Below are 15,276 nucleotides of genomic sequence, written 5' to 3'. Positions count from 1 at the left end.
CGCCACTGTCGCAGCTGCAGCAACTGCTCCTCCAGCATGTCCTGGTAAGGATTGGGTGAAGAGTTAGACTTCTTCCCAAAACACATTTGTCGAAAAAGACTATAGTTCATCCACCAAATAAAGGGAACTGACAAAATTACATTGGGAAAGCGACACAATTGACGAATCATTTCAAATATTCGAAACTTTCATCGAAAACGTGAAAAAACCGTCAAAAGATCACGAACCTGCTACAGCGGCACCAGATGCGGCTCCAGCATGTGCTAAAACACGAGAGCGCGAACTTTAGTGCGTTGCTTGGGAATGAATGAACGAGCCCCCCATAAGCGATGAAGATAATTGATAAATAAGATCAAGCATTTACCAGCTATTGTAGCGCCTGTAGCAGTTGCTCCTGCTACGTGAGCACCAACCGCTGTGGCGACACCAGCACCAGCTGCGCCTGCACTGGCACCACCAGCTGCAGCAGCTGCTCCACTTGCACCTCCGCCAGCAGCTCCTGAAAAGAAAGTGAAGGTAAGTCGTGTGAGCCATGAAGATTTCAAGATACCACTTGTTTGGTTGTTTGGGCATGTAGATATCAGCTGACATGGCGTGATTCATTTGATGATGCAGCGATAGTGAAGCTCGAAATGCAGACTTACCAGCTGCAGCACCTATTTGTTGACGTAAGAGAAAAGGTTGGATTGAGATCACAGCAGAACGGAATGTGCGTTTGAAAAAAAAGAGGGATCCAAGGTCAGCATGCTCAGAATTGCACTCGGACATGCAAACATACCAGCTGCTCCTCCACCTATTCCCTATGAAAAGTTTGAAACACGGTTAAAAACAAACGGACCACCTATGCGGAACAAAGTCCGTCAAGTGTAACATACTCCCGTGACAAAAGCAACAGCAACGGCCGCTAATTTGAAAGAATGTGTCAATGAACATGACGGGGTGCAAGCCAATACTCCAAGGAGCAAAAAAACACCGACTAGCAAACAGGATGGCTATGGAAAGCAGATCTAATGCTCTTACCAGCAACAGCTCCAACGACAGCTCCAACAACCGTTCCAGCAACTAATTATTCATATTTGGTTACCACTGGAATCATCGCCATATTAAAGCAGGAGCCAAACACGACATCCTTATGAATAACGACTGAAAAGGCCCTTACTTGCTCCAGGGTTTCCCGCTATAGCACTACCTCCACCACCAGATGTCGCAGCCTTTGTATAGAATTGTTTAAGAGTTTGGTCATAGGCCTTGACGAAGGGCATTCAAGTTCGAATGCTTACCGATAAACCAGCATCAGCGCTGGGTGTGGCAGCAGCCGTAATTGCTACTCCTATAGCAGTTGCAAGCTGTGCCATAGACGCTATAGCTCTAGTGCTATTGGCTTTGACTGCCAATGGAGAAATCCCTATTGCGTCTGAGGCAGAGATGGATATTCCGCTACTCGTCAATGCCAAGACCGCCCCTGTCGAATCTACTAGGCTGCCCGAGGCTGAAGAGGACCATGATGCACCGCAGCCAGCACTTCCAAGTGTCAGAGTTCCAGAACCTGTGAAAAAACGGTGTCATTCCACAATGGTAATACAGTTGAAAACTTTGGTCGAATTCGGACCTGGTGTCAGATATGCGTATGAATACTGTTGGTTTTGCAATAATCCATTCGGCAACAAGACCCAATATTGTGCATTGTCTGAGGGGTTCGCACTCGCTACATTTAGTGACAAATTCTAATAATATGGCAGGTGTGTGTAAGGTCGGGCCAACCAATTGAAATACAAAACTGACAAGGGCAAACTCGGGCCACTCAACTTACAGGGTATTGAGAGCATCCCTGTCTCTTTTCTCGTCGCCTCTTCTTGGAAATCGTGCTTGAACAACCCAAAGCTAGAGATCCATCACACGAGCTTATCTGAAAGGCTACACTTGTGGGTACGGGAGCAGGAGGGACTTGAGGACAGTGAAATGTAGTAGGTACAGGGGGATTTACAGTTGCAGTAACAGAAGCTGCATTTGGTGACGATTGTGGTGTTATGCTTGCAGGATTCGGCGATGGCCCTAATGATGCAGCAGGCGAAGGATCTGAAGATGGAGTTGGAGAAGGGTCTGATGATGGTGTTGGTGATGTTGGTATTATGAGGCTGGGTTGTATTATTTCCGTCGTTGGTGAAGGGACTATAGGTACAGCAGAAGGTTGAGCTACAACTATCGGCGAGTTTGGTATTATTTCCGGCGTTGGTGAAGGAATGATTTGTGCTGCTACCGATTGTCCCGTCACAGATGGAGCAGATGATATCGTTACAGGTGAAGCTGAAGGTGAGTTTAGTATTATTCCGGAGGGGATTACAGCTGCCGCAGAGGGTTCACCAGTTAAAGGCGAAGCTGAAGGTGAGGTTAGTACGACCTGAGAGGGGATTACTGCCACAGGGCTTTCTTCGATTACTATAGGAGCAGATGATATTGTTGCTGACGGTATAAATGTTAATGCTTGGTGCGTAGACGTGGCCAAGCTTGGGTTTGGCTCATTGACTAACGGCTGTGAAGGAATTATATATGGACTACCTTCAGCAGGGAAAGATATTATTATCTGGTTCGAAGCAGTTGGGCTTGGGTTTGCCTCGTTGACAGTTTGTGACGGTATTATATAAGGACCAGCATCGCTATAAAACGACACAGGAGACGACAGACCGGTCGATGCAGTAGCAGTGGGTCCTACATTAGCATGCCCGAGAAGCACGTTTCCGGTAGTTGTTGTCGTACTGCGAGATGTCAGTGGCTGCGTATTTGGTAGGGTGGTTGTTGTTGGACCTAGGATGGAGTTTACAGTTAGAGAGGGTACATCGTTTGCTAATTCAATATAAGATGGGAATCTACTAGATCTTGGAGCAGTAGACTGTGGAGCAGCACTTGGAGGGATTTTTGGTGGTGGTGGTGGATCCGGCACCCACGGCCAACCCATATTCCGAGAGCGAGATGATGATGCACGATATGCTACAAATAAGCGATTGTCTCTGCGTTGTTTGATAGGTCAAAAAAAGAATGTTTTCAAGGAAGTGGCAATGCAGCACAAGTGGAAAGTTTTCAGTGCAGAAGGAGAGAGCAAGGAGCGTTACTCGTAGTAGGGTAGAACCTCAATAGAATGGCCGGCCTCCTTTGCAGACCGATGGGGAGAAAATCCGAGAGTGGTTCTGTTGGTCAAAGCTGTGGAAAAAACAGTTGCTTGTTGCAGGCTCAGAACGCCAAGTCAAAGGTGTATGGACAATCCGTAGCGTCCGCATCCACGTCGAAAATGATCAGAATCTCCGATTATACCAGCTGTAAGCGTGTCAGACACCTAATCCTGACTTCAGCGACCAAAAGTGCATCAATGCTAAAATATTAAAATGACTGCAATTCTGAATTCGCGTAAATACGCGATCGAAAGCGACTACCCTACTTGTCTTTTAAGTCAGCCAATGTACATGTCGATCAGAAACCTAAACACATAAAGCTAGTAGCTAGATCATAGGGGAAGAGGAAGGCATGCACGTTAGCGTATCTATATGCGTGATAACATACTTACCATTTTGCTTATCTCCACTAGCACAATGAGCAAAAGTAGCCAAGACGATATCTTCAACTTGGAAGGCGATAGCAGCAGTGAAACATCACCATTGCTGCCTACCACCAATACAGCTCGAATAAACACTTTATTCCATCGCCAGACTGCCCCCGGCCCACTCTCCTCTCCATCTCCACAAAAGTCGCCATCTGGCCCATCCCCAAAATCACTTTTACGTCGAGACAGCTCAAACAATTTGAATTCGAATGGATCTTCTCACAACAGTCTTGCTGGAAACAAGTACGACACGGATATTGGAGCCGCATTCTCCTTTCACAATGATTCGCACTATCTGTCCTCCACTCCAAGAGCTAGTACTAGATGGACACAGCTCCAACCACCTCCCTCTGGGCCCGTCTTTTTTAGTAATAACAGCATCAATAATAATCAGGATGCACCTATACGTCAACGATCTAAATCTGTCGTGCAAATGTCAATGCCAGAGTTACGATCGGCAACTGACAAGGAGAACAACAACCGTGGTGACGACGACGACGACGATGAAGAGGAGGAGGACGCTAGGTCGAGGACTTCACCGTCGCCGATAAGGATAACAAGTCACATGCAATCACCTGCTCAAGAAAGTCATTATAGAAGAGGAGACGATGTAGGGCGAGGTAGTCTAAGTAAGAGTCTACCTAGACAGTCACTACCAAATATCGCATTTTCACCATCACAACCAACAAGACATCAACCATCATCACCGTCTCTATTGACACAACTACCTCCACCAGCACAGTCAATGACGACCAGCGACACAGGCCATCGTAATTCGGAGGGGTTTGAGAGCAGTACAGCTGATGATGATGAGAATGATGAGGGTGGAGATGAAGATTGGTTTAGAATCAATGAAATGGACTTTACTACTATCCAACAACATATAATGGCAGCTGGTTTACAGACTCCCAGGTGAATATTCGTTGCACGCTTTGGATTACCTTTGAGACATTTAGGCTAACGTCATCATAGAAAAAATCCTGTAGCTACAGGTTCGCCCAAACTACGACCAACCACATTCACTAAAAGGGCTGGTAATTCTACTCCCCACGAGAATCTCTTGAGAAAGGTAACAAACCTCGCCCTGAGCATCTAGATATGTGACATGTCAAGCCTCGCGATGTGATGTGGACACTCACTCGCATATGAATTGTAGATGTATAGTCAAGAACGAGATGAACGCTTCGTTTCTATTCTGAAAAGACGGGCGTTCTCAAATCGAACTCGTTTGAAGCCCTTGATTTTGCTAAATTTGATCAGCCAATCTCTGAAATACTTCGACAGTCTGCTTTTTGGATTGATGTTACTCTGCCGACTCATGAAGAACTGGGTGTACTATGTAGAGTAAGTTAAACCATCTCTCGCAATTTATCAAATATCTACTGATTCAAGTGTCGTCCTAGCTCTTCAACATACATCCCCTGACGGAGGAAGACATTGAGGCCGATGAAACTCGCGAAAAGTGCGAAGTGTTTCGAAACTACTATTTCGTGGTGTTTCGGACATTTGAGCAACACGAGGTTGCGTTCTTGAAGCCTATTCAGATGTTTATAGTCGTGTTTCGAGAATGCGTTCTCTCTGTGAGTGAATGCTTGCTCTGTTTTTCCTTGAACGGAACAGTCTCCGTGCTCAAACTGACCTCCTTTTCTCCCTAAATTTGTAGTTTCACCATCGCCCTGTGCCTCATACTTTTAATGTACTCAAAAGGATTGAACAACTGCGGCCATATGGGATGACTTTATCTCCAGGTGAAGAATTGGACAATAGAGCCTATGATTATGGGATAATCCTTGACTTTTTTTAACACTTTGTAGACTGGATATCATATGCCATCATCGACGACATAACAGACTCCTTCCAGCCCCTTCTTCGATACACAGAGCTAGAAGTAGACACCATAGATGATCTAGTATTGATTCTCAAAGAATCTGAACAATCAGACATGTTGCAACGAGTTGGTATGGCTCGAAAGAATGTGAATCAGTTGATGAGATTGTTGGCTACCAAACCAGATGTATTGAAAACCATCATCAAGAGATGTGGTGAGAGGGTTGCGCCTGGTAGTGAGACTGTGCTGTATCTTGGTGACATTCAAGGTACATCGCAGGAATATTTAGCCCCTTTTTTTGGGCACTGTTTGTCGATGAACTAACAAATAGACATTTCATCATTTAGATCATATACTCACTATGCTTCAAAACGTGTTTCATTATGAGGCAACATTGTCACGATCTCATTCAAACTATCTTGCATCTATAACAATTGAACTGACTCAAGCATCCAACAAGACTAACGATGTTGTCATGCGAATGACGGCTCTAGCCTCAGTGCTAGTTCCGCTCAACGTCATAACTGGATTGTGGGGTATGAACGTTTTGGTAAGTTGTTGTGGAGGTGTCTCATCACTTGAAGTCGTCAGGCTCTTCTTTGTTGGTTGTGCAAATTCAACTGCTCATCGTGTTTATTCCACGCTTAGGTACCAGGGCAAGGACAGGAAAGCTTGTACTGGTTTTTTGCCATTGTTTCAGCAATGATTGTAATTTCAGGAACCTCATTTTATCTTGTCAGACGACATCATGTAATATAAAAAATGGCCAGATTCTTCGCATCATGTATAGTGGGACGACATCAAACTTGCATAAAATGGACTTTTGTTTAAGCTAGACAAGTGCTTTTGTTTATTTTGGCTGAAGAGGTTTTTTTGGGAGACGAAAAACAACAAGATGTTTTGTAATAAGATAAAGATTTGCACTCTTCCTTTTCAAGAAAGACTAGGTTCGGCGTGTTTTACTGGCGGCTCTGAGAAGAGCTTCTTGCACTGGACCCCCCATCAGTCCTTCTCAACTTTTTAAGTAGTCCATCCCATATTCTTGGTGTTCTGGTACCATGCGGTGATGATGGCGCCGAAGTTTCACATTCCCCCTCGTCTACAGAGTTAAGTCGCCCCGTTGGCGATGATAAAGATTGTTTACTACCCCTGTGGTCATCCGGTGACGTTGGGCTTGAGGTTACCACATTCATATTAGCAGGTTCAATCTCGTCTTCCGGTTCATCAGTAACAACAATGTCATCTCTAGACGATGATTTAGATTGACTTGATAGATCGGATGCTGATGATGTCGACGGTTGTGATGAGAATTTAGAAATTTCAGAATCACGACCTGCGGATTCTACCGAAGACGGAGTAGCGATTACTTCTGGTGGTTGGACACAGAATGAGACCCTTCTTGCTCGTCGTGATAGTGCTGCTGGTGTTGGGAGAATGCTGCTCAATTGGGGGGAATCTGTTATGGAGTCTAGGACTGATCGTGATCGTAATGCTGTGGATGGGAAGGGCTCTGATGTGTCGGGGGTTGACGATGCTGGTGATGTGGTTGATGGGGAGACTTCCAACTGGTGTTGATGCTGAAGTTGTTCTTGTTGCTGAAGTTGTTGTTGCTGGTGTATTTGTGCAAATGATGGGCGAGTACCATGACTCTCGTTCGAATTTGATGGTGGAGATAAAGTAGAGTTGTCGGTAGTGGTGGATTCAGAGGCTAGTGCAGCATCCAAAGCCTGCAAGTCCTCTCCCCACTTTGTATTGGCATCACGAACCTGTAATCGTTTATAGTGATGTGAGTGTCTCAGCATATTATCTAGAATAATTGAAATAATGTTAGTTTTTGGTGTCCGTATCTTTGGGGAATGATGTATCACCACCAAATTCCCTTGTTCATAAAAAAATAGAAGTGCCGCAAACAACATACACATTCTTCTTTTCCTCTCTTCTTCGTCAGCATCGCTAACATCATTCATCTTTGGGCGATTCTCTAGTAATTTCTGAATTATTGGATCGGATAGACCGCCGTCGGCTGCGAAATTATAACCACTTCCGACACGGTCGTGATTATGATGATTGTGACGTGACTCATGGTATTGTTGCTGATCGGATTGATTTATAGAGTCCAAAGAGTCTGCAGAGCTTTCCTTATCGTGGTGGACCGAGACGTCCTGTCTCCAAGTCTGTGTCGTCATCGAGGCTGTTACTGCCATAGTGTTACGGAATGTTTTTTTCAGGTGGAGAATAGTTTGGGTAGGGCCACCAATGTATACGTGAAATGGTGAAAGAATGGCGTGCAGAGAGGGAACTTTTTTGATATCGGCTTTGTTTTAGTTGTGTGTGTAGGTATTCTTGGTCAAACCAGATCGCGATCAAGTGAGAATTTGAATTTGAGGTTTGTTGCAGGTGTCTCTAGTCTCTTCCGCACCAATCAATTTCGAACGACCTAGAAACACTTAGGAGCATGGCTGATTTGCAGTTACCATCGTTTACAAACGCGAGCTGCTGGTAAAATTCACTGAGGTATTTCACTGAAACACAGTGAAACCAGCTGGCTTAAAAGACCACAGAGTGCCTCAAATAATGTCGAGAGTAAGGAAGGACGATTCAGACGATGAAGAATGGAACGTTGACAAACAGGCTAGCTCTGCAAAGCGCCTGAAGGGTCGATCGTCTAGAACTACAGAACTGACTGACAGAGAAAGCTTGGTTGCTAGCATCACGGAAGTGGCAGGAACGCTACGTCTTGGAGACCCTCAAAATCAGCCAAAATTGTTACAGAATGTTACTCTTCGTAATTACCAGGCATGGCCTTACTACCTGTTTGTCGCTGGCATCAACTTTTAAAAGTCACTGCTTGAAAGTCACTGACATGATTTCTTGCAGCTTGAAGGCGTACGATGGCTGGCTAGCATATATAGATCCAACGTAAATGGGCTATTAGCTGATGAGATGGGACTGGGCAAAACTATTCAGGCTATTGGGCTCATTGCTCATTTGCACGAGACATCCATCAAGAGGCATTTGACTTTGGTCATTGTTCCTGTGTCGGTTCTTGACAATTGGGCGGACGAACTCTCAAGATGGGCACCAGCCTTGAAATTCATATCACATCATGGAACGCGTCCAGAACGTGATGCTCTCCGTTCGCAAATCACAAACGATGTCAATGTCATTGTCACGACACCCGAGACTTTCAATGCTGTAAGGGTCCGCTGCTGTATTCCTCGCCGTGTATACATTAAGCGGCTTGCTGTTTTGTTGAGTTTCTCGCCGTATACGGATCAAACACCTTGCTGTTGTGTATGAGCCAATTGATTGAAACCAGAATTTACATTAGGACGTGGAATACTTTGGCACATTGTCCTTGCACTTGGTGATTGTGGATGAGGCTCACCGGCTTAAGAACAGAAGCTCTCTCTTTTATCAAAACTTAGAAGCACTGGATATACCTCATAGTGTTTTACTCTCTGGCACGCCGATACAAAACAATCTGTATGAGCTATATGCCATGCTTCGCTTTTCAAATCCTCAGATATGGGGAGACCAAGTCGATCGCTTCCTTGAGTGGTTTGATCCTGGACGAGTCAGTGCAGATGAGAAGCAGGAGAGAATGGATCAGTTGAAAGAGTTGCTAAAACCGTACGTTTTCTTAATACATCGTTGGTTTCTGGGTGGTATCCAAATACTGTAATTTAATGTAGGTTCATGTTGAGGAGGAACAAGAAGGACGTACTAACGTTGCCAGAGCTTACAGAAACTGTCATTTACACTCGTAAGTCCTTCCAATTTTGAATAAAAAATCGATTGCTTACATCGCTGAACACCAACAGCGCTCACCAAGATTCAGCGTGCCCAATATAAATCACTTTTATCGAAAGACCCAACATTATTCGACAAGACCCAACGATCAAAACTACTGAATGTCTTGTCTCAACTACGCAAATGTGTAAACCACCCGTACATGTTTTCAGGTGTCGAGCCCGAGCCATACGAAGCTGGCGAGCATTTGGTTGATGCTTCGGGAAAGCTCGTCATTGTGGATCGCTTATTGAGTGAACTCAAGAAACGTGATCGTCGAGCACTCATATTTTCACAATCGACACATATGCTGGATGTCTTGCAAGACTATCTCACCTATAGAGAATACTCCTATGAAAGATTGGACGGGTCTGTACGTGGGGAAGAACGTAATCTCGCAGTTAAGACATTTTCAAAAGCTACTACGTTTGTGTTCCTGCTGTCCACACGAGCTGGAGGCGTTGGACTCAATTTGACCGCAGCAGATACTGTCATTTTCATCGATTCGGATTGGAGTAAGCTTCACTTGATTACCCAAGATAGCACGCAGTCAAGAAAACAATGGACTCGCGAGTCTCTTTTTACAATGGACTCACGAATTTTCTGTCGTCATAGATCCTACAATGGATCAGCAGGCCATGGCACGAGCTCATCGGATAGGCCAAACCAAGACCGTTCAGGTATCTAGGAATTCGAAATCGCTGGCACTTGCACAATTGAGCTAAAAGATGTAAAATTCAGGTATTCAGACTTCTGGCGCGTGACACCGTAGAAGAAATCATCTATCGCAGAGCTACGAAAAAGTTGGCTCTCTCACGAGATATTATGAAGGGTGTTGAAACCTCCGTCCCGGATGAATCATCGAGTGTAAGTCTCTAAACCATCATTATCTTTGATCAGCACTGCAAACCTTGAACCCATCCTTCTTCCAGGCTCCAAATGGGACTGACGAGCTAGTCTCCATGCTACAATTTGGTTTGAAGAAGGTCATGTCTGATGAAGAATTAGAAGATGACATGACAATTCAACAAATCTCTGACTTGTTGGATGGGAAGAGTATTGATGATGCTGCGATACAGACACTACTTGAAGTATCAGAAGATGAAAATTCACCTGAAAACTTTTATATGTATGAGGGTCATGATTATAAGGCAGACCAGGTAGCCTTTGAAAAGCTCAAGGAAGATGCCTTTAAGAAAGAGTTTACTGTGTCCAAGGTGAACAATCCTGAAATATCTGTGTATTATTGTGTCTGTAAAGTCAGCAACAAAAAGCTAACATTCAATTGTCATGATAGCGCAAACGATCTCCTGCTGAAAATGACGAAGAATTCTCTGCACAAGATGAAGCTGATCGCGTTAGACGCAAAGCTGAAAATGCTGCAAAGAAACATGAGAGAAAACTTACTAAATGGGCAGAGAATGGATACGAGAGTAGATCCCTGGAAGTTGTATCGAAACAAGATCAAAATGTGCCGGATGGTGATGTTGTTGATGATGAGGGAGATGATGGTCGTTTGAGTTTTGTCAGTGGAGATGTATCACGTCCACATGTGAATGACGGACGCCAAGCAATCATTATACAGTGAGTACTGCAGGAGACCCAATCATTTTTTAAGCGACCTTACGTCGTCCTTTCGTTTAGTGTCTGTGATGATTCTGGGTACTGGCCAGGTAAAGGGGTGTTTGCCGCACTATCTTCTCTTGGCAACTGCTCCGAATACTATGAAGCAGCGTCAGAAAACGACGACTTGCTTCAAGGTTCAGCTCACCTGATTGAGTCATCAAAACAACCCAATATACATGTTGCTCTAGCAGTCGCTCAGAAACGGAGTCGTGATAATTCAATCAGTCCTATTCGCTTCCCGGACTTAGAGCAGGCTCTGAATAGTATCGCAAAAGCTGCCAAGTCGTTGCATGCATCTATTCATTTGCCACGTCTGGGGCAGACGACGCCTGGATTTGACTGGTACAAGACTGAGAGGCTGATCAGAAAGTGTCTTGTTAATCAGGGACTGCCAGTCTCGATGTGAGTGTTGTCCACTTAATGTGTAGTAATTTCGTGAGCAGATGTGTTTACTCTCTCTTGTGACAGATACTATTATCAACGAGGCGGACGTGGCTCGTCAAGACCACATCCGCGAACCTTCAAGGCTTACGACGACGATGATGTAGTAATGGTCGACGAGGCTTCGTCATCATCGAGACACCAACCAAACACAGACACGAGTCCGTCTGAAAGTGGCTCAGACACAGAGCTTGAAGATGAGCTCGAGAATGATGTGTCATCTAAATACATCAAACAACCAGACAGCCATCGCACAAATAGTACTAATAGTACAAACAGTGTATTTACGGTGCCCAATCCGTTCCTAGATGTGCTGGAAGGATGCATTATCCATCTGGTTGGTATATCGTCACCAGATTTGGAACGTCAATTTGCACGCCGTGTGATCGCATATGGTGGTGAAATTTCCATGCAGGTCTCTGAACATGTGACACATTTGGTTTGTGGGCATGATGAAGCTGCTGTATCAAACTTGGTATGTGCAATTTGTTTACCAGGCTTTTTATGTTGATGTTTGAAGCTCACAAGCTTCCGTACTGTTAGCTGGAACATGCAAATTTGGGTCCAGAAACCCAGATTGTGCCATTGGATTGGTTGGTTGATATGCTTGTACCTGCTAAGTAGTCGCAGTAGTAGCAAAGCCGTCGTATATATATATAAGAAATGGTTGCATCATGATAAACATAGTGTTCCTCAAAGTTGCCCCTTTAAGCGAGTACAACGAAAGCCTGCTTGATTGTTGCTCTATTTACAGACCTTATTCAATTACATTACATCTCCCATAACGGGATGATCTGGTTCTTCTACATCTTCACTCTCTACTGCTCTCCCTCTAGCCTTTTCAATCCGTTTCCCCAGTTCCAACAAATCAGCGTCCCTCCCAGCTGGTGCCAATATAGTGATACTAAACGGCAACTTGAGATGCCTATCAGTCACACTTTTAGACTTTTGTCCAGACGTGTTCCAAAACAGACCAGCCCCATTGTCTTCGTTGTCGTCCAGATTATCATCGTCATCATCTGGATCATCTACTATACGCGTTCCATCTGCAGATACAAAACCGGTTGGGATTGTAATCGAGCACAAATCTAGGGGATTTGTAAACCTGGTGTACATTCCTAATTCGAGGTTTGTGCCAAGCTGGTCGGCGGTTGTTTCTTTTATACTATAGTGTTTCGGCACTGTTGGTACTACCAAGAAATCAAGATCTAGACCACCTGATTCCTCTACGGGCCGAAAGTGTTTGACATGTTCGTTTTGTAACCGTTTGAGGGCGTACGATGTCGCCCATACTTCAGCTCCGGAATTCAGCATTGCGAGGTTCGATGATGTGTCGGTAGCGCCGATTGTGATGTTAGTGGAAGAGTCTTTCGACGGGGTTATCGGATCTGTCAGGGTTTTATGGACTATTGGAAGTACAGATGAGTTCATCCAGCTATACTTTTGGAGGAATTGGATCAATCGTGGGTTGGCGAGTCTCTCCGTCTTATAGAGATTGCTGTTGGAGACTAGAGCGTTGGCACGGTTATAGACAGAGTAGTCAAATCTCGGATCTGGTTCTTCGACAATAACACCCCCGATTGATTCAAGCATGTCAATAGCTGCGTAGAATAATATTTTGCGATAATCAGCATCTGGCCCTGTAAAGACTAGTTGATCTGCCGGTGGGAAACCAATCCTGAATATCTTTTCAATGCTTTGTCGTGGTGCTAGTTTTGAAAATATGTGTTGGCTTGGGGCCTAGTTTAAAGACCGTTGATTTCAACTTACATTTAGGAACTGATATTGAAAAGATGTCACTGGGATCGTACTTTGCAATGACTTCAAACACTACCTGAGCATCTGCAACTGATGAAGCTATAATGCCAGGCGAATCTAGACATTTGCAATTGTCCAACACACCAGAGCAAGATCCAGCTCCTTTGCTCATCTTCAAACCAACTTGTCCATTCAACGATGCTGGGATAGCTACATCGCCCCACGTATCTACTGCCAATGAGAATGTCACTAGACCGTTAGCAACTGCTGCAGCTGCTCCAGTTGAAGAGCCTCCAGGTATGAATGTATGTGGTGGTCCGTAATAGCATGATACTGGTGATGTAGCTGTTCGTGTGCCAGTTAGACCAGATGAGAACTGGTCGAGATGCGTTTTACCAATCAATATGGCTCCAGATCCAAGACACAATTCCACTATGTGTGCTGTTTCACGTTCGAGAGTACCAAATTCAGGCACGCCCTTTGAAATTGATCCCAGTCAGTGATTTGGATTTGTCTGAGAAAGAAGACGACATGCACATGCAGAGTACAAATACCCAATCCGTTGTCATTCTTGCTACATTAATACAGTCTGAAACAGCAAAAGGTATGCCCCAAAGTGCTGTAAAACATAGAATTAGTCAAGAGTCTAGCTGACAGAAACAAGGAAACAAAAAAATTCGTACCTGGCCTATCTGAAGCATCCGGAAACATGGACGATATCTCTTTACATCGTTGCAGCAGTTCACCATCTGATATCCTACTTGTGAAAATGCTACCCGCAGAATCTACCGCTCTGATGCGATCAATAAGGCCCAAAATTACAGTAGAAGGAGTCAAGCTTTCAGACTCATAATCTGCTTGTAGAGAGTGGTATGAAACGTCTCCGTCGAAGGTGTTTGAATTCCATAAAATTGCTCGTGCTGTTGATTGTAATGTGGTTGATAACGATGCCAAGGAATACGGACTGTTACGTGACATTATGGGCATAACTTTAGGCTGCGAGTTGAACTACTTCCTCCGGTCCTGCCCGCAGAGTTTTCTAGAGATCGTGCCAAAACAGATTATTGCAGACTTGTAAGTAGGGACGGACTGAGTCCTTTTCAACTGCATTAGAAACAAAGATTACTCTCCAGCTATCTGTAATTTTGTAATAAATTATCGTTTCTCTGCATTTAAAGTTATTTATCGCGTTTGACCAGCAGAAAAAAATTTCTGAGCCGTCTCCCATATAATGAGGACCATTGCATCCTGCCTTTAATCACGAATATCACGTATTAACAGGCTCATCCACTCGATGAACATCATTGAACAATGGTTTCTTCGGGTTGGTTGGTAGATTCTTTTGAAACAAGCACTCGAGACATGTAGTAGACACGACTGTGGATCCGTGCTTCCCTAAGATAATAAAAAGACATATCAGAACATCGCAATAAGACCCAACTTACAATGATGGCAAACACGGTTGATTGAAACACACTTTTCGTTCTGACTTTGCTAGTCACTCCAGGAATCAACATGCATCCACACTTGTTGCACATATTCCTCTTGACAAGTGGATCTCTGAGAGGCAGATACTCAATATAAAAGCCACAAGGCGTCCATTTAATGCAACAAAGATTGCTTACACCCTCATCACCAATTTTGATGCAATGTTGCGCATCCCCACAGCGTAGAAACGTCCCAGAGGAAGAAGAGGTCGAGAAGATGGATTATGTAGATTGGAAGCATCTTTTGTAGTCGACTTCAGTAAGGAAGCTTGTTGCAAAAAGTTCATTCGGGTATGCAAATCTTTGTTATCAACTGCTCGTTCCTTTTGCTTCTTCTGAAGGACGGGAAAGAGGTATTAACATACTTTCTACGGATTCGTAGTTCTGCCAATCGCTAAGGGACCATTCCTTACCTTGGCTTTTCCCATTGTTGGTTGACCTCTGCGTCAAAGTTCGTTTTGCACAGAAGTGACTAGTGCTTCACATAGAATCTCGAGGTATGGCTTGGGAGCCTTAGGCGTGGCATTATGCGATAGATCACCCAGCTGCCAGTATGAAAGAAAGCCACGAACGGTGGCTATCAGGATTTCCATTATTTGGTATAGAGTATATGTACTTGGTACTTCTGGAACAAACGACATCAAAACATCACAGACTTTTTCTTTCCAGCCAGCAGCCAAATCTGTCATCTGAATTGACATCATCTGACATCTGACCAAATTCCAAGCAACTTGAGGCAAATTTCAAGAGAT

The 15,276-nt window shown here is 44.4% G+C and overlaps 2 protein-coding genes across 2 annotated transcripts; both read left to right on the top strand.

The window, feature by feature from the left end:
* Positions 1 to 3,581: 3,581 nt before the first annotated feature.
* SmJEL517_g02389 (uncharacterized protein) lies at positions 3,582 to 6,179 on the top strand (the record flags this gene model as incomplete). The annotated part of the gene is made up of 8 exons (XM_031168317.1): positions 3,582 to 4,504; positions 4,565 to 4,661; positions 4,796 to 4,936; positions 4,996 to 5,172; positions 5,256 to 5,340; positions 5,407 to 5,688; positions 5,768 to 5,970; positions 6,069 to 6,179. 8 exons carry the CDS (start codon positions 3,582 to 3,584, stop codon positions 6,177 to 6,179), a joined length of 2,019 nt encoding a protein of 672 aa, XP_031025719.1.
* A 1,815-nt stretch (positions 6,180 to 7,994) lies between these two features.
* SmJEL517_g02388 (uncharacterized protein) lies at positions 7,995 to 11,903 on the top strand (the record flags this gene model as incomplete). Its single annotated transcript, XM_031168316.1, has 12 exons — positions 7,995 to 8,237; positions 8,298 to 8,615; positions 8,752 to 9,053; positions 9,116 to 9,186; positions 9,245 to 9,727; positions 9,828 to 9,892; positions 9,954 to 10,079; positions 10,145 to 10,429; positions 10,510 to 10,796; positions 10,857 to 11,240; positions 11,307 to 11,754; positions 11,823 to 11,903. 12 exons carry the CDS (start codon positions 7,995 to 7,997, stop codon positions 11,901 to 11,903), a joined length of 3,093 nt encoding a protein of 1,030 aa, XP_031025718.1.
* Between the last annotated feature and the right edge of the window lie 3,373 nt (positions 11,904 to 15,276).

The sequence above is a fragment of the Synchytrium microbalum genome (assembly GCF_006535985.1).
Source record: "Synchytrium microbalum strain JEL517 chromosome Unknown SmJEL517_scf0010, whole genome shotgun sequence".
Taxonomy (NCBI): domain Eukaryota; kingdom Fungi; phylum Chytridiomycota; class Chytridiomycetes; order Synchytriales; family Synchytriaceae; genus Synchytrium; species Synchytrium microbalum.
Note: the sequence above shows the minus strand (reverse complement) of the source record. Positions and strands in the feature narration are given on the sequence as shown.